At 35.3% G+C, this 19,888-nt stretch overlaps 1 protein-coding gene across 3 annotated transcripts; it reads right to left on the minus strand.

Annotated features, from left to right (window-relative positions):
• Positions 1-1,363: 1,363 nt before the first annotated feature.
• LOC132174928 (uncharacterized) lies at positions 1,364-15,097 on the minus strand. 3 transcript variants are annotated; one of them, XM_059586681.1, is made up of 16 exons: positions 14,883-15,092; positions 14,492-14,723; positions 14,275-14,326; positions 14,158-14,197; positions 13,372-13,422; positions 13,019-13,131; positions 12,846-12,911; positions 12,617-12,759; positions 12,163-12,205; positions 11,655-11,716; positions 7,900-8,004; positions 3,604-3,679; positions 2,900-3,012; positions 2,517-2,576; positions 2,167-2,285; positions 1,364-1,641 (listed from the first exon to the last, which is right to left on the minus strand). In XM_059586681.1, the coding sequence occupies exons 1-15, from the start codon at positions 14,968-14,970 to the stop codon at positions 2,180-2,182; spliced, it is 1,350 nt and encodes a 449-aa protein (XP_059442664.1). In that variant the 5' UTR covers positions 14,971-15,092; the 3' UTR covers positions 1,364-1,641; positions 2,167-2,179. The 3 variants fall into 3 exon arrangements, with proteins under 3 accessions (XP_059442664.1, XP_059442666.1, XP_059442667.1); XM_059586683.1 differs by having other exon boundaries at positions 1,639-1,728; positions 14,883-15,093; XM_059586684.1 differs by lacking the exons at positions 1,364-1,641; positions 2,900-3,012 and having other exon boundaries at positions 2,194-2,285; positions 14,883-15,097.
• Between the last annotated feature and the right edge of the window lie 4,791 nt (positions 15,098-19,888).

Below are 19,888 nucleotides of genomic sequence, written 5' to 3' on the forward strand. Positions count from 1 at the left end.
TGATCTGGGTCCTGTACACAAGTGAAGCCGAATCAAAACCCTAGCTTTGTCTTCATCTAGAGTCGATCTGAAGTAATAATGTGGTAGAGATGTTTCTTTATTTTTTTTTTTAAAAAAAAAAAAAAGAAAGAAGAGATTTTCTGTTTTATTAGAGTTGCTTTTTCCCAAAAAGGCCTTAATTTTTATTCTTTTAAACAGATGTGGCTTATGCCACGTTGGTTCCAGCTCATTCCGGAAGGAAAATTTGGGAAAACCATTGTTAGCATTTCTTTTCACAATTTACTGAACTTCGTGTGTTGAGTTTGAGTCATATTAAAGTATAAGTATAAAACTATATATGTCAACTTTAGCTTGACCTATTTAATTAAACGGGTCAATTCCATGTGTATATAAAAGTGACATGTGTCCCTTAACATGTGAGATGTATATGTTTTTTTAATAGCAGAGACAAAATTAAAATAAATTTTATTAAAAACTCATATACATTTTACATGTTATTAAAAAAATGGACACATGTCACTTTTATATACTAAGTTGAAGGAAATTCATCTAACCCAGTTTGAAGTAAAACTTTGTCCATAATTTCATACACATCCCTCAACATAACTTGAACCCAACACACGACATTTAAGACTGTAAATTTTTAACATGACCCACAAACCTGACATTAGTTTATGTCCTAAAGGCTAATTTCTTTTGTTTGACATTTTCAGTTTATTAAGTAGAATTGTTTTATTTTCTAAATTTTATCAAGGACATTGAACATGTCATTATATGCATCTGCATATTATTCTTTATATATACATGTAGCACTTAAATTATATTGTACCATTACCCTTTGCATAGTTGCAATACAAGTGGTTTCCAACCCTCTTTACGTTTAGGCTAATAATGCTGTTTATGCTTTGTTACTTCTGTTGAAAATTGGTATTCCAATTGCTAGCACTGAACTAACAGAGGGCACAAGTACACCCATGGGCTTATGCAAAAGGAGTAATGTTGCCTATTGCTAAACTGCAAACTACCAATGCATATTACCAACTCTCATTTGAAAACGCACCTCCACCAACACTTCGCTCCAAAATGTGTTTCGAAGTCTGAAATATTTAGTGAGCTACTATAATGGCCATCAAATTTGATGAGCACCGGTCACTCACTAAATGTTAACAAAAAAAAAAAAAAAAAAAAAAAGGCATTAAAATTTTTCTAACATTCTTTCTCCTCTCACAAAAAAGAAAAAAGAAAATCTTGAAAATGAATATTTAAATAGAATATTGAAAGTAGGTAGTTAAAATAAAGAGCTAGAAGAAGGTGCTTTGAAAAAAGTGATTTTTAGCTAAAATGAAGAGTAAATTTGCTAAGCTAGATGTAAATGCTCTTAGGCTTCATAGGTGGAACTCTTTGCACTAAATGTTAACTATATATTGCAGAGACTCTCTCAATCTTCCCCAGACCCTCCCAAAAAAAAAAAAAAAAAAAAAAAAAAAACAAGAAATGTACATTCGATTTCTGAAAGATTTATATGACAGACTCGTGAATAGAGCTTGAGGTGGGCAAGATTCAGCATCTCCATGGTTGCACAAGCCTGGGGTTCCAATCCATACGTCAGACGTAAATCAACAGAGAAATCGTCCACATTAGCTGTGCCAGCATATGAGAAAATGTTAGGAATAAGGAATAAATCCCCCACTATATCATACCCAGGCGTCAGCATAATTGCACAAATACCTACAATAGAATGGCACCAATTTTGAGATTCAATGCACAACAAAGCTTTTCAACACATGTAGACATTGGATTTTAAACTTTCTAATATTGCTATGATAATCAGACACCCAATATTATAAAAGTACGTTTGGTAAGACTATTCCATTTAAAAAAAAAAAAAACTCTTATTAGGAATGAACGAACGTGGAATAGAATAGCCTTGATGTTAGAGTATATAATAAGGATAGAATCTTTATCAAACACTCGAGCACTTGGAATAATTATTCTCATGAAAATTATTATTTCTTAAATTGAGGACTAGCTATTCCTCTCAAACAATCATTTTCATGAGAATGTCTATTCCATTTCAAATAAAAGTTATTCATTTTTCTAATGAAATAGCTATTCCACATACCAAATAATAAGAGTTACGAAGAATCAAAGTGTAGTGTCATTTACCTTCACGACCACATCAGAAAATGAAGTCACTAAGCTGTACATGCTTGTCTTTCTGGGCATTCCGACTGATAATATACGCTTTGTCTTCTACATCTGCGTTCAAACAATTCATCCTGTGCCTGCAAAGCCAGAACCAGGAATTTTAGTATGGGGAGACAAAAAAATGGGGGGGAGGGTCTACCTCATAAAAAATATTTTTGGGGGGGAATGTTTTAAACTTTTTGTAGGGCTAGGTACGCCCGTTGCCTGTACAGACCATAACCAGAGCTATCCGCAATGGTACAGAAAAAAAATAATAATAATAAAATTCTTGAGAAAAAAAGAAAGTAACAGGTGACCTATATACTTACCAAGCAAAGTGGTCTTCACAGCAAATAGAGCCCCAGATGATAGAAAGTCCAGCTCCTTTCCTGCATTGAATAAACAAAAGAACATATTCAAGCTATACACAAATCAAAGGATGTGAAACATGGGGAGAGTGTAATTTCATGTTTAAAAGAAACAAAGGTAAGGTATTAACCACTGCTGATGCTTAAAAAGAAGAAAAAAAAAAAAAAGGGCCTACAAAATCCCTATTATATTCATAGTCTAGACCATTATATCATCCAGGTCAGACTTATGTGATAGTCCAGACATCCAAAACGACCCTTCTCCACATATGCAGTAGAAATCAGCAGATAAAAAAAAAAAGTGTAGAAAAAGTAAATTGTTGCAGTAAATATACATTGCATACCAAGTTGCAGTGTACATATCATAGAACTTGTCAAAGGCTTTATCGAAACAGTGGTGACAAACCAAAAGATCTCTAATATCAGTCACCTGGCACGTTGATTTGCAGCATTTTACCTAGTCAATCAAATGTTAACATAATTAAGCATCATAGGAGACAGTCCCTAGAAAAATAAGCACCATATATGCCCATGTGTGCGAACACACCAGAGACTTTTCTTAGGCCACATATATATGATTTCGAGCCAGCTTAAATAATGCTTTTTTTTTGTTCTTCTTTTCCTGACTCTATCAGAAGGAAGCATGGGAGAAAAAAAAATTTGACCTCAAAGCTTCTCAGGGGAAGGCAAAGAAAATGCATGTAACAAACAGAAATCGTGGAATAAGACGAAGACAGAAAAGCTGAATCATTTTATTACACTGATTTGGGAGCATAAAGCAGGTTCTTAATCAATATGAACTTGCAGGGATATAATTTTTAGTCTTCATATTGTTATTCCTACTGGCAACATGCACAAATCTTATTAGAGACTTTCTTTATTTACTAATTCACTAAGCACACATAGAGAATAACATCATCATGTCCCCTTATAAGATATTATGAAATATTAAACAAGGAAAAAGCTTTCAACTTAACTAAATGCACATTCCAAATGAAACAGCAGCATTTGCATCTCAAGATGTAACTACATGGAGAGGCAGACTCACTAGTCGCTTGAGTTTATGGGAATAATAATGTCGATGGGACAGATGCGTCTGGATATGCTCGTTCAAATGACCTGCACTATATATACAAAAATAAATTCTCTCTCAGAGCACTGAAAGTCAAACATGATAGGTCATCCAGGTATGGAGACAATGACACACCATATAGTCCAGCTACAAATTATAGGTGGTTCAATTGGAGACAAACAACAGTAAGTCTCCCTAAACAACAATTCATATGGAGCAGCTGCAAACCACAAAAAAAAAAAGGAGAAATAGAAAATAATGCTGCTTACATACACGATGCATATTATTGAGTTTATTTTTAATATTTCATTGAGCCCAGTTCTTGTGTACTAGAACATTTTGTTTGGATGTCTAATTTAAAAATGTAAGAGATAAATAAGACCTCAGAAATTCATAAGAAAGAGATAGAGAGTAAGGTGACCTCCCAAAGTGAAAATCCAAAACTCCAAATCACAACATGAAATTGGAGGGGCTCAACTATCTTACTTGGTCACAATATTCTCTTTTTATATATTAAAAGCGGAGGGAAAATGGGATACTTGAATGATAGAATTCAAGAACTAAAATTAGACAACCTTGCTTATGATAAATTGGAAGCAAAAAATTCTACTATTATGTCGTGGTTCTTACATTCAATGCTGCCAAAGATTAGTGAGGGATATTTGTTTCTCAATGAGGCCAAATAAATTTGGAATACAACGGTTCAAACCTTATTCAAAATGGGGAATGCAACACAAATCTACAAACTGAAACTTCGGATTCAAGGAATGGCTCAAGGAGAGTGGCATGTAGCAACTGGATCACTATCAAAACTTCCAGGCTCCGTGCCGATGCTATAAAAATTCAGAAAATGGTTGAAGGTTGTATGAATTTCTAGCAGGATTGGATTTTGAATATGCTCAGGCTAGAATTCAGATCTTGGGAAAAGAGCCTCTTCCATCTCCTCGGGAGGCACTTGCCTATGTACAGAATGACGAGAGTCACCAAGGTGTCATACTCCACTCTTCTTCCTAGGACTGATCAGCCTTGATACCTGCATCTAAGCACACTGGAAAAGGAAATTCTAAGAGTTGGGATAGCGAAAAAGCAATGAACTACTCCGGATCAGAAGGATAAGTTGTTTGCAATCACTGTTAGAAATCAAGACATACTCAAGAGACTTGTTGGCAACTTCATGGTCGTCTTACTCAAGGTAGACGCGGTCGTTCTAGTGGTGTTAGTGTGTTACCCGGTCTCGGGCTATTCACTCTTCAACCATTGATCAAACTCCTGCTCTGAGCTCTCATAATCCTGACAAGGGAACTCTTAGAAGGGAAGAACTGGAAACCCTCTATCGGTTGATGTCACAACTGGAACTATTCAAGGAAATGGGAATGCTTGAATGCAAGGCAGTCAACAACCTAGTAGAACAAAATAAAAAGTTAGGGGAGAGTGATGAGAGTTCTCTGGTCGATAGGGGCAGGTATTAACGATTAATTGGCTGGTTGATATATTTGTCGTACATTTGTCCAAACATTGCTTATGCAATCACTGCAATGAGCCAGCTTATGCATTCATCCCGGGAGTCTCACATAGAATCAGTTTACACAATACTTTTGTGACACCCTAGACCTCCTAGGATAGTTCTATGATGGTGTTGCTGCTTTATTTATTATTATTTTATTTTTTTTAATTTTGTTGTGTGGTAACTGTTTGCTAAATTATTCTTTTAATTTCATGGGTTTAAAGGAGTATGTTAGAGAGCTGAAAAAGACGTATAAAGGACAAAAAGGGCAATAATTGTTAAGTCTAAAACCTAATAGAATCTGGCCAGGTTTATTTTTCTCTGAAAAGGAAAGTTTTCTTTGTTAAAACAAGCCCTAATTGTATGCCAACTCCTCCCTATTTTCTAGGAGTTGTTTCCAAACTTATTTCAAAAAGAAAGGAGGTTTAGTTTTACAATGAAACTTAAACCTGATCTACTGCCAGCTTATAACCCAACTTAAAACCCTAATTTCACCCCTTAGCCGTCACTTTACAGCCCCAAAACACCTCATCTGTCTCTCTCTCTCTCTCTCTCTCTCTCTCTCTCTCCAAGCTAAGACCTATAAACCTACAAACTCCCTCACAACTGCAACCAAAACAAGTAGGATTTCTCCAGGTTTTTCTTAAACTTCTCTATTGAAAACTGAAATTCATATTCCATATAGCCAATCAAAAATTTCAGTACTGTTTCCATGCAAAATCAGTGGCAAATTGAGAACTCTTGCTGCCACAGAGGAAAAGATTTTGTCTATTGGATTTCTCCTAGTTCACGGCCTAATATTTAGTTATGTAATTATGAGAACCATAACAGAAACCTACTAAAGTATGAGTAACGGCATTAAAGTTTGATCATTGATGTTTGAGTTTCCTATACATGCTGCAAGCACTAAGGAAAACCCGTTAGATCTTGTTTCTTCTCTTAGACGACATAGATATGGACTAAACAGCATGATTACATGATTTCCTGAATGTTTGACATTATGATAACATGTTGTACGACTAGTTGAGTCTGTTGCATAACACCATAGAGGCCAACTAGTAAAATTAGGTTGCTGGAGAAAATTCTGTAGCGCTGCAGTCACGAAGAAAGGTAGCTATAGGGCCTTTTTCCAAAATGATGTTTTGCAACAAAGTGATCATCGAATAAACCCTCTTTGAGTTGTTTTTCCAATAGTCCAAATCATACAATCATAGGACACATGTAGGGCTTACACTGAAGTAATGTCCGCTGACATGTTGCTGGAATTACAGCACACACACATACACATTCATCCAATCCACAACTTACCACACGTTGCTGGAATTACAACGTAATTACTATGAGACATTTGGTTTGCTTTGACTTTTCAGGTTATGGAATCTTATGTCCTTATGTTTTTTGTTTGGGCAATCTGTAATATCATCTTCCTATGGGAAGAGGGTGTTACAACTTTGATATTTGAAATCTTCACTGGCTAAAAGGTTGTTGTTTCCCCGACATGCTCACATGAAAATAGAAGTTTATACAGATGCAGATTGGGCTAGGTAAGTTACGGATTGGAGATCCAATTCAAGATATTGCACTTTTGGTGGGAGAAAATCTAGTTACCTAGTGTAAGAAACAGTCAATGATTGCTAGATCTAGTGCAGAAGCTGAATTTCAAGCCATGGCTCACAAGATATGTAAATTATTATGGTTGAAGATTCTAGTGAAAGAACTCGGGTATGACTATAAGGATCCTATGACATTATATTGCAACAATAAGGTTGCAACAAATAGAGTTCCCAATAGTGTTCTTCATTCAGCCTTATGCAAGTTGAGCATACGAGACATCTTTGCCCCATCTTGAGAGGAAGTGATGAAGAAGGAAACTTAGTTAATGTTTAATCTAATTTTAGGGCTGGCAAAATGGGTTCACGTGCTAGGTTCGTGTCAACCCGGTTAACCCGCCAACCCGAACACGACACGTTTATTAAACGGGTCATAAACGGAACCCGTTTAACCTAAATCCTAATCTTAAAACTACGTGTTCGTGTCGGGTTCGTGGGTCGCGGGTTAAATTGTCAACCCTAAATTAAGTTAAACTTAAAATTTACTTAAAAAATTAAAAATAAAATTTTAAAAAATAAATAAATTGTATAATCGTATCAACCCACAAACCCGGTTAACCTGCGAACCCATTTATGTCAAACCCGAACACAACATGTTTCGTTTATGACCCGAACCCGTTTAACCTAAACTCTAACCCTAAAATTACGTGTCATGTTCATGTCAGGTTCGCAGGTTAAATTGCCAACCCTATCTAATTTTATTCTATAATTGTAAATCTGCATTAACTGCATTTCCATATGAAATTGTACTTCTCTAATTACACACATGTAGATGTCCTATGGTGAATGTATCAAGGAAATAAGACTCTTTTCTTTTCTCTTCTTTCAACTCTATCTTCTTCTTCTTTCAATTCTCAAACCCTTGCTCCCACACAAGAGATCTTGGAGAACTATGTCATAACATAAACGTAAAGTGAGAAGTTTGACATATTTACTCACATAAGAACACCTCAAGTTGTTTCAAATGAAAAGTCAAGCATCCACAGTAAGTCAAACTGATCAACCCTAGGTCCAACAAACTTTATAAAAACAAAAATAAAAAAATCTAGATGATGAAGGACTAGGACCAAGAAATGCAGATTGCATAGCAACAGAACATTCTATTCCATAAAAAATATTATAAACGGCCAAATGATGGAGTTAAATTCTACTGCTTACTTGTCACAAAGGACAGTACTGCAGTCAAGGCATGTAGCCAAAGCTAATAAGCTGCGGCATGCATTGCAATTTGCAGTTGACAAGTTTCTTCCTATCTGGTGACATCTGCAGTTACAACAATACCCAAAAAGGATGCTGAGTTTACTCTATATCGCATATTTGCATGTTATATGATCTTAAACATAAAGGAGAGAAATATAAGCCAATAAACTTCTTTAGATTAAAAGGGATTATAAAAGAACAGCACAAATTTCTCATAGCTCAACTCAACTAAGCCTTAGTCCCAACCAATTGGTGCCAATTACGTAGACCCTTTTGGTCCATGCAGCTCTATCTTAGGCCATGTTGAGGAGTTGGCTACTAAAATTTAAGAGATTAAGCAACCGGTTATTGGTTCAAATGATGATTGACATGGAGGAGTCACTTGATCTTGCTCTGTTTGCATTGCTACGTATTTTCTAGTGAAAGCAATATATGTTTCTGTTTCCATCACCAAAGAAATGTAGATTGGTTTTACTTTTGACATGTAAGTAAATATATTTAATTTTTCTACCTGCACATAGTTAGTTTTTTTCTCCTTGTTCACTTCATTGGATTACTTTAGTCATACATATCAAATTGAAGATTGCTAAGGTTCAGTATGCATGCCAAAGACCTCTCAGAATGGGGGAAGAAAGAAATCCGCCCTAAACTAATACAAATGGCCTTCCCAAAAATCTTGACCAAAAAAAAAGGACTTGAACAAAAATATCAGAAGGCCACGACCCCCAAACTAATTTAATGTTGTTAAAATTAAATTGTTTTCATTTGTTTCAATTAATGCTACAACAATTATGCTATCTTCGTTTATTTTAATTAATTAATGGTATTTAGTCAATCTTTTTAAGAATAACAATTCAAGGAAGATTGACTAAGATGTAAAGTGGTTGCCTTTAGAAGGAATTTTTATTTGGAAATGTCATAAAAAGATATTTGTGTATGTGTGAGCGTGTCTAGGAACTGTATCAAGCCTCTTGTAAATAAAAAAAGTTTATTTAATTTATTTTGATCTGTATGTTATTTATGGTACCACTTGTGCCTAGAAAACAAGAAAGTGGATGTTAGATGTAGCATCACCATTCTCCTTTCATGTGTAGGAAGATATGGTTTGTGGGGACTGAAAAATTTACAAAAATATAACCCCCAGAAAAAAGAAAGAGAGAGAGGCAAAAAATAAAAACTATATGCAAGAAAGTTGAGTGAGAATTGGATAAATTTTTATATCCATGGGTTTCAGTTTTGGGATAGAGAATTTTTTTTTCCATTTTCTCTGTTTTGCTAGTTCGTTGGTTCATGTACATAACAAAATTGTAGGAGACTTATTTCTTGGCTCTATGTTTGTTTCTTTATTTGTCAACATTCTATATATTAGTCCGTCCCCTCCTCCCTCCCTCCCCTCCTAAGGTACAAAACCTGGCTCCAGCACTAATTCCAACTAACACCAGGATAGGCATTTCTATTCTTATGAAATCAAATTGCATGTCAAACTCCGGTTCAACAACATAGAATAACTGAAAAATTGAATGAAGAGATACATGCTACGCCTTAAACTAGTTACATACTCATTTTATATCTCTCCCTCCACCCCACATAATCATTTTCTTTTGGATAGTGGACAAAATAAAGGCATTCCCAGCAAGGTACACTGGAAATTATTCACTCAGAATTATGATCTAAAACTCCTCTGAATCCCAGTTCCACAAAATGAGCAATAAGCTACAAGGTGAAGAGCCAGAACTCTTTTATCCTTTTTCTTACTGAGATTAATTCATCAGCAAATACATGTGAATCAATATAAAAAATCCCAAGAATATCAAAAACGAAACATAAATTGCCCCCATCAATTTTTATTTATACCTACTGTTAGAACACAAGGACCATGTCCAACCCCAAAACAGTATATTACACAATCAATAATTGAACAACATCACAATGATAACACAATAAATTTTTGTAGCGAAGCGAAAATCCAATGAACACATCAAACGGAAAAACCACCCCAAGGCAGCCAAACCAGAAAAATCACTATGATGAAGATCCATAATACAGACACAAGGAAACTTACAAACTCCTTTTGCAAATCCTAGACTATATACGACAACAAGCTGACTACTTGCCTCCAAATTCGACAATCTTCTTCACGTGCATTTCTTCACCGACCCTTCAGTAGACTATTCAGTGGATCAGGGGCAGACCCAAGGCATTTGTCCCCCCAAAATTTTCAAAAATTGTTTTAAAGTATGTATATTTATAAATTTGTCCCCTCAAAATTATACTTTTGTCCCCCCCCAAAATAATATGTGTCCCGCTTTAATTTTTTTTTTTTTGTTTTTTTAAGTTTTGCCCTCTCTTCCAACATTAAAAAATAAAAATAAAAAACTTCAAATACAACCCCACCCATTTATGTAGTTTCCCTACATATTCAAAGGTATCTTTTTCTTGGACCCAATAAATCATGTTTAGTTTATTTTGCTATTTGTTTATACTATTGTATGTTTGTGATATCATAAGATTAAATTTAAGACTTCTATGCTTTTATTTTATATAAACATGCACAAACACACATACACAAAGATTATATGTATCAATGACCTTTTGTATTTATTTAAGTCTGTATTCCTAATGTATAAAAAAAAAAATTTCATCCCCCACTCCATAAATCCTAGTTCCGCCCCTGCAGTGGATGAAGGTAGTGGATGGATGTGGCTAGCTAGATCAACAAACACTTCAAGAGAAGGAAAGCTCAAGGCTTAACACATCTTCTTTTGGAAAACCCAAAGAATGAGGTATGAAACTCAACATCTCAAAAGCAAGAAAGCTCAAAGCTTACTACACGTCTTCTCTTGGAATTAACAAAGCAAGAACACCTCTAGAGCTTAATCTAAGTTAAACTGAATCACCTTGCTTACTTAACAAAATAGCATAATGTTCTATTTATAGGGAAGCCCAAAAGTCATAAGAAACCCTTCAGATTTAGTGCAGATTGTGGAAAGTCGTCATGACGAAATGGTCTTTAAGGCATCATCATGACGACAGTTGTGCATCATCATGATGAAATGTTAGGATTTCATCACTAACTCTCTGACACTTATAAGGTCTAGGGATTTTCATCATGACGGGATTCTGAAGTCATGATGGCAAAACCAACCCAAGAGTTCTAAGGTCTTCCCTGACCTTCTTCGTCATGAATGACTGTTGAAGCACATTCCTATCCGATTACTAGTAGTTTAGGTTTACCTATTATAATGACTTCCTAATGAAACCTCACAGAAAGTTCCAAGGCCTTCCTTGACCTACTTTGTCATGACGAGTTTATGATGGCTTCCTGACGAAACTAACCTCAGGGTTGAGTAATCTTTCAGACTTAGATCGTCATGATGGATTCATGACGACTTCATGACGAAAGCTTACATAAACTTCAGCACACTTCCAAGCATGATTTGTCATGACGACTTCATGATGAAAACACACAAAACCCTCAGAACACCACGATTTTCACACCAAACCCTTGTGATATGAAAATAATAACAGGACTAGTTTTGACACATCAAATAGGACCAATTCTATAAACTAACACCTACCATGTAAAAACAGAAATACTTTATATATTACAACAGTGACATGTAAACTAAAGATGTTGACTACAACTAAACGACCAAATGATGAAAAACAACAGATATATTTAAATACTAGAGGAGGAAACTGTATTTGCAGACCTTTTGTACAGTCCAAGAAGATCTCTGGATATTGAACTTGACTTGTTTTGCCCTGCTGCCACCTAGACAAAAACAGAGACTTTAAAAAGTCAAAATAATGTCTTTCTCACAGGATAGGTAAATGAATCATGGCACCAAAAAGGTGCAGGCTTTTAATAAAAGAGTTGTTTCATTGTTAGAAGACCAGAGGGTGGGGACATCCCAAAAACACCATCTGGAAAGTTATTCCTGCTATCTTAATATGGAGTATATTGAGAGAAAGGAATCAACCTCTCTTTGAGGATTACGAATCCAATGTGCTATGTTTAAAAGCCACTTTTTGGAGATCTCTCTTGGATTAAGCAGTAGTTTATGTTCCTAATTGCTCATCTTCAAATCTTTTAGATATTCTTAGTTTTTAGATTGTAGATGCCTTTCGGGTGATTTTCTCTTGCGGCTTTGCACTTTTCTTTTAATAAATTATTATTCATCAAAATGAATGATAATGAACTTTGTTAGACGTCATTACCAAACAATCTTCAGCAAGGTGTCCCGGCCTCTGACATTTCCAACTACAATGGAAAATCCACAATCAGAAGAAAATACAGGCAAACTGAATGAGCTGGAACTATATATCTCTGCAGTTACACAAGCATGTATCTATGATTCCTCCCTTGTCAGTATGCAATTTTGAGCAACAACATTCTACTCTAGAGTCATAGTTAAATAGCAAAAAAAGAGGTTACTAATGCTAACAAAATGTAGTTTCTCCTAGAACAGATTCAACTGTAATGCCCAGTACTTGGCTTGAGAAATATACAACATTCTGCTCTAGAGTCATATAGTTAAAGAGCAAAAAAAAAGTTACTAATGCTTACAAAATGTAGTTTCTCCTAGAACAGATTCAACTGTAATGCCAGTACTTGGCTTGAGAAATATATATATATATATCCATGTCAATATTGCTCAGCAAATGAATGTACCATTCAAAAGTACAAAGACTAGATCTCTTTTTGGACCAGCAATGGCGGTTATAATCCCAGGTGTCCTCCCCGAACTCAGGCAATGGTAAGGCACCTTTAAGTCCAGGTGAGGAGACATCTGGAATTTGGTAACTTGAGGGCCCCTGGAAATTTAGAAAATCAATGATTAACCATGCAGGAAGCAAAATACTCTTAAGATATCACAACAAACTTTTAAACAGAGAAACACCTTATCAAGTTCAAGAATTTGCAACAGCTCTGCTTTACAGTCCATGCTGCAGATGTCATCGTTGGTCTATCAGAAGAGAAACACATTGTTTACAAGGTGACTCCACAGGGAGGAAACATAGAGGAGCTGAACAGAAGTTTAGAAAAAGGGAATATGTCATTCACATATGTCACCTCATTGCATATATATTCTCCATATCTGCCACATACTATACAAACGGGCTCTCCTGGATCAGGAAAACGTTGCTCACTTCTGCTCTTAACCTGATCAAATTCTTTTATGGGACCTAAGAGAAGCATATAAAGAAGTAAGCAAAGAACATCAACAACTTACTGACAGATTAGCCCAGTTACAATTATCAAGATAGATTAATATTTCTCTAAGAACCTTTCAATGAATGGATATGTTTCATTCGATCTTATAAACCAAGTCAGATAATACCACTACAATAATGGGAATTACTTGTAATTGAATTTTTATATGCAGCTATAAAGTGGCAGCTAATACAAGATATTTAGAAACAAACCTGAATTTGGAGGATCTTGCTTTTCTCCACATTCTGAAGTACTTTCATCACCTGGGTTTCATTAACAATATTACAGTTCAGCGTGAGTATAACCCACTGTAAATATCAATTTTGAGATATGTCAAAGTTTTCATTCGAATCATGAGTCATTATACAAATAATCATGAAAATATCCATTAAGGCATGAATGGCAGGTTGTAAATCTTACAAGTTTAATTAAAGTAAGGATAAATATGAAAGAATCTTGGGAGAAAAGGTAAGCACCAAGCATTTGATTGAGTTCAATACAGCTAACTGTGCCCACTTCAGTAAAACAATCCACCTTGTCAGTCAAGGTTGAGTCAAGAGATAATAACTAGTTCAAAGAAGTAGCTGTATCCCAAATCTCATTAATGATGTCTGACAAATAAGAAGTCACATATAAAATTTTCACACAATAAGTTAGATTGTTATCTTCCAATGATCCTATGATGTCTTGCATTATCTTCCTCATCAAGATTTCCAACCATTAGGAATAACAAATGTTTCCCACTCGTATACATTAAACCTCGACCCATAAATAGAAAATGATCCTATCGTTCGACAGCAGCAACATTACTCTGTATCCCCTCACTAAATCAATAAATACAGGAAACAAAATCTATATACAGTATTTCAGCACCGAATTCACTTCCGTATATTGAAAGTCCAATACAATTGCAAGTGGATCCCAGATGATAATTATTTCCCACCTGGCTGCATATCAAAGAGATAAAACAAATAACATTAAGCGATGAAAAAGCTTACTTTCGTATTCCACTAAATTTGCACCCGAACTAGACTTTCCCTGCCAAGAAAGAGTAACCAAAAATTCAGAACAATAACAAACAGAATTTTAAGATAAATAAACATCAAAATAATTACCAAAACATTGGCGGTTAATTTCTCGTAAGGCTGAGCCGAACTAAGTTCTTTCCTGCTTATGCAAAAAGTAAGTTGAATTAAATTTCTAAACTAAAAAACCATCAACAAAACACTTTTAGATGAGTAATATAGTAACAAACTGGACTCTTGCATTAATTAAAGCTCAAAGTATCAAAAACAAACGGATCAAAAAGGTTTGAATTTTGGTTGAATTTGCCTTCTTTTTGCGACGTAGTCCTCGTGAGACATAGGCCCTTCTTCGATCACACGGTTTTGATTGCGCTGTTGTTTCAGGTCACGGCGTCGTTTCTGACACGCCCTTTTCTCGTCTTCCGGAGGTTTTTCTTCCGCGAGGTCACGGCGTCGTTTCTGGCACGCCCTTTTCTCGTCTTCCGGAACCGGAGGTTGTTCTTCCGCGAGAGCAGCATTGCCGGTGGCGATGTTGTAAGCTGAAAATTGAAGAAATAGAATGAATGAACGAACTAAGACTCGAATATGAGTAATGTCAAAGCCAATTGGAATTCTAAAAAAATCTTGCTTTCCGGGCTAATCATTTTTTTTTTTTTTGGAACCAAACATAAAGCTTAGGTGGGAAATTGAAGCGATACCTCGAAGGTTTTGAAGGACGGAGGAGAGACCGAAGTCTTTCTTGTAGGCTATGGAAGGATTCTTGTAGAAATTGGTCCTGGTCCCCATTCTCTCTTCAGCTCTCTCTCTGCGCCTTTAGGTGGATTGCTAAAATATTTCTTGAATATATAAATCATCTTTTTTATAAACTTTCAAATGACAAAGCATGACTGCACCTTTGAAGCAGCTGTTAAACGAGGTCATTCGTATGAATCGAATCTCCGTAATTAAATATTTTTTACATATGTTTGATAAAGCTGATAGAGCTGGGTTAGATAATGGCTTAGTCAGACTTGAGGGAGCATCTGTAGTTTTTACCTAGGCCCCTCATGTGCGGCTCTCAGCTGGTAGATGCTACTAAGGTCACGTTCAGGTAAAATAGCCACAATTAGTCTTTTCGGCCTACCATTTTTCTCATAAAATTAAAAAATAAAATTAAAAAGAATTTTGCTACTTTTAGATTAAAATTTAATAATAATTATATTAAATTTAATAATAATTTTAAAAATTAACATAAAAATAATTTTAATCCTCATTTTAACATTACTCTATTTGTATACCTCACCTCAAGCCGATTTTTTTTTTTTTTTTTTTAATCTTTATCTTTCTGTCAATTAAAAAGTTATAGCTTATAAGTTAAGTTTAGGTTTACGATTTCAAAACTTATTATTTTAAAATGTGTGAATTAAAAATACATTTTTAAAAAAAATAGGTAAAATTATAGTTTAACCTTTAAAATCATAATTTAACTTTTAAAATGGTGAGTTTTTTAAAATGCACTCATTTACTTACAATTTAAAAATGGATTCTTCTTCGGCACCTCAAATTCTAGCGTGGTGATAGTTACCCTAAAGATTATAGATGTAGAGAGGAAAAATCTTTTTCTTAATTTTCTCGGTGCTCTTCTATATCGTGTGTTCAATCTTTTTAAAACCAACTTAAATCTCTATACTATAGTCCTAAGAAGGGAGAAATTCTAGTAAACAGAAATTTTGTACCTCGAAAATAATGGAGTCTTATTATAATCTAAATGAGTACTGTTATACATATTCTCACTCTCATATACTCTTAGATGGCTCTCACTCTCACCATTAGATTTAAGATAAATTATTATTAGATTTTGATTCAATAGTAATAGTGGGAGCTATCTAAATGTATGTGAGAGTGAGTAAAAGAATGGGAGTGTGTATAACATTATTCAATCTAAATTAGTGGGGAGTTGTCAAATAAAGTAATGATAAATACTCAACTCTCATCCCACTCTATTTTTTTTTAATAAAGGTTGATACAAGGGCTTTTAGATTATTATTATTATTATTAATTTTTCATTTTTTTTAATGAAGGCTGATATAAGGGCTTATGAGTATTGTGGCATCCAGTTATATGAGAGTAGAATGAGAGTTGATAATGTAACATTACTCTATAAATAACAACCTCAGCAACTATTTGATAATTTTTAAAAGATTATATCAATTTGAATTATAATTCCACTAACCATGTAGGCGTTCAATGGATCAATCTAATTTTAAACATCTTCCACTCATCCACATTGGGTGCTATATTCATAAATTGTCTCATCATCTCTCATCCAATCATCTCCTCGTACAAAAAATGAAGTGTCATCATATATCTAACATAGCACAACACTCATTATAGATCGTCCATGACCAGATGAGCTTACAACCCAAAGCAATGCTTGAATTTGTACCATCAAATAGGCTCATATTATAATATATCAAAAACAAAAATGACATAATACATCTTTTTTGTTCAGAGCCCAAGAAAACCCTTGCCGCGGCGCATACTGGTGATGGATACTACCATCGGGAGTACGAATACCCCTATCAAACATCTAAACAGGCTTCCTAAAAAGCTATGGAGATTTAAATGAAAAGTAACTGTGGAAAAAATGTTTCAAAAAGAAACCAAAAAGAAGAGAAAAAAAGATCAACTCCAAAGAGTCCCATCCGGTTCGGGTTAACCAATAAGCAACACAACAACAAAAAGTTAAAGAAAGTTACATAAAATAACAGCATAAACTCAAAAAACAACGGCTGCTCTGGAGGAGGTCGTCGGTGGTGAACTGTCCCACGCGCCGGCGAGTAAGATCCACACGCAGGAGCGTGTGGTCCACTCGCCAGCACGTCGATGTTGGAATAGGGCATAGAACACAGCGCCAGGCAGCTGGATTGCCGGGGATGCTGGTGGAGGAGCGCGTTTCGGCCAGGGGCTGATGGGGAGGAGGAGATCGGGCTTTCAAAAGGTCGATCTTCAAGACTCCATAGATCTGGCCGGCGAAACATTGAAGGAGACGATCCACGACGGGGGAGAAGCGGCCGGAAAGGAGTGGAAGAAGCAGCTGTTGTTTAGTGAGGGTCGGGATAGATCTAGAGCAAGCTCTAAAGAGATAAGAGTTCTCTCCTAAAGAGAGAAACCCAGCAAAAAGAAAAGCATGAAACTGGAAAAATAATAAAAAAATAATAAAAAAATAAAATAAAATAAAATAAAAAAAGGAGGGAAAACCCTCTAACACTGGCAACTGGTTTTTTCGTTCAAGGAGAGAGAACGAAGCTTTTTTTTTCTTTTGAAAAAAGTTCAGCAGTGTTCTCCTTAACAAGTAGAAGCAACTTCATACAATAACATAATATTTACATTTCCACAAGCAAATTTGCTTAAAAAGAAGCAAAAGCTTTAACAACTGGCATATCAATGAGAGATGATGCAGATGGACCGTATCTCATTGTCTCCATTGGATGATCAAATTTCCACGTTAACCCAAATTTGCAATGCCCATTTTGCAAGTAAAAGGCACAAGGGAAAATATGAAACAAATGAAAATGATGCTCTAAAAAAAAACCCATATTAATTTGCAAAGTCTCTGCATCCCAGCATTATGAAAACATGGTTGGGAGCAAGTGATATACACTAGCTGTTCAAGATACCAAATATCAACATTGGAAGGGGAAAATAGCGCAGAAGCAACTTGCAGTAGAAAATCGAAGGCAACATCATTTATAATGCTCACAACACATGAACAGGGAAAATGGTGTATAAACAAATTGCTGCAGAAAATGGAAGGCAACATCATTTATAATGCTCACAATATATGAACAAGGAAGCGAAGGCCTGTTGTGTTGCTACAGCAAGGAAAGTTTTAGCCAAAACTTTGGGGGCTTGGAATATGGCCTCCAAGCTTTTTTAGTTTTAAAAAAGGTAATGAATTCTCAATTCATGTCAATAATTAATAAAGAAACTTATATTATCAGAGCGACAAAATGGCAGGGAGCTAAATCTTAGTCAAAATATTATGGGGCACATCTTAGTCCTTACAAGAGAGCAATATAATAGTTCTTGGCATTTTGTTCATCAAGGTTGTAGCTAAGAGTAAAATATACTCAAAACTACACAATTTCTGCAGCCATTGAGATGCATCAAGAATTCATTAAAAATATCCTTGCATATAAAAAGCCACATCATTACAAAAATGTGCCAACCTTCAGTTTTTTCATGAAAACTTCTTTCGCCTGAAATTATCTGAATTTTCTACAACATCACAGGAAATCAAGAAAGAAATTGAGCAATTGGCAATGAGAAATGTGTAGGGACTCTCAACATGTTGATTACAAATATTCGGAAAAGCAAATAGCCCACAAGTTTCCATCCCTCAGTTCTAAATTAGTTACCTCAAAAGCAAATGCTCAGACTGATATTGATCAACGTCATGATTGAATCAGGAAAAGGCTAACAGATATAATAGTATAAGCGTGACAAAAGAAAAACATACCCCATGACCATCATCGCAGATGCTAACAAAATCGTATTCATACAAAACAACATCTATCTTTGAATCGTATAGTGCTTGAGCCTCATCCACAGCACTATCTAATATTTCATAAACCTAAAGGATCACACTCAATGAGCATGGCAACTTGATTTTTTTTTCCCATGAAATCAGCAAAATAATAGTATTAGCACGACAAAACAAAAGTGAAAAAGGAGATGCCAGATGGTGCAAACCATGAGGCCCTGTGCTTCCAATATACATCCCTGGCCTTTTTCTAACAGGGTCTAAGCCTTGCAGTACCTAAAGTCATCAGACAGCCAGCATAAGCCCAAACCATCACTTTGTCAATGCGACAAGTTAAAAGCGCCAACAAAGACAATTATCTTAACGAGCTGATAATACAAAAAACATTTCCAACAACAAGAAGTGCATTTCTCAAATAATCAATTTCAGATATAATAACAGATAATTCAGAACAATAATTTCTATACCAGTAACACGTGTAAAATGTTTCCACTAAAATTATCTGAATTTGATCAAACTTGTAAGCTTTTGAGCTTGCACTCCCTTGTAGAGCTTCAGCCGTGCTCGTCGACATGAAAGCCAGACAATTCTTTTCATTAATGTTGCCAAAACTATACCAATTCAAACAGGTATTTAGCTCCATCCAAGATAAGTTGTTAGCAACCAGCATATCTGGAATTATACATGCATATATGACAACACATGGAAAAGTAAAGTGAAACCAGTAAAGGAGCTGAGAATAAACAGACTTTTGCTATACAAACAACGGTTGATTGCAAGCACAAACTGATAAACCCTAAATAAATCATGAATAAATCCAAATATAGCTACTGAGCACAGATACAAACGGTAAGGCAACCAACAGGAAAAGCATAAGAAACCCCAAAAATCACAATCAGAATCCAAAGCTTCAACTATAGAATCTCAAGAAACATGGCATAGATTCTAACAAAACGAGATTGAATAGAGTTTGAGAGAGAGCAAGTGATCAATTTGGTTCCGGTGAAAGATCCATTCGGTGGAACAGTGAGAGTGGGAATTTTACCTTTGCGAAAGGGGATTGGAATTGGAATTCAAGGAATTTGTGGAGTCAGCTTGTTGAGTAATTCGGAACCGAAAATTCACTTAGCAAGCAATCGAATTCAAAGCAAGATTCATAATGTCATTAACACTAATTTT

This window comes from Corylus avellana, chromosome ca3 (genome assembly GCF_901000735.1).
Source record: "Corylus avellana chromosome ca3, CavTom2PMs-1.0".
NCBI lineage: Eukaryota > Viridiplantae > Streptophyta > Magnoliopsida > Fagales > Betulaceae > Corylus > Corylus avellana.

Bases quoted from the DNA above. Each gene is read 5' to 3' on its own strand.
- LOC132174928 (XM_059586681.1), bottom strand. From the start codon at position 14,970: ATGGGGACCAGGACCAATTTCTACAAGAATCCTTCCATAGCCTACAAG. The intron at 14,327-14,491 runs GCAAATTCAACC...TTGCATAAGCAG, and splicing joins GACTACGTCGCAAAAAGAAG to GAAAGAACTTAGTTCGGCTC. The intron at 12,912-13,018 runs GTGACATATGTG...CTCTTCTGATAG, and splicing joins GAGAATATATATGCAATGAG to ACCAACGATGACATCTGCAG.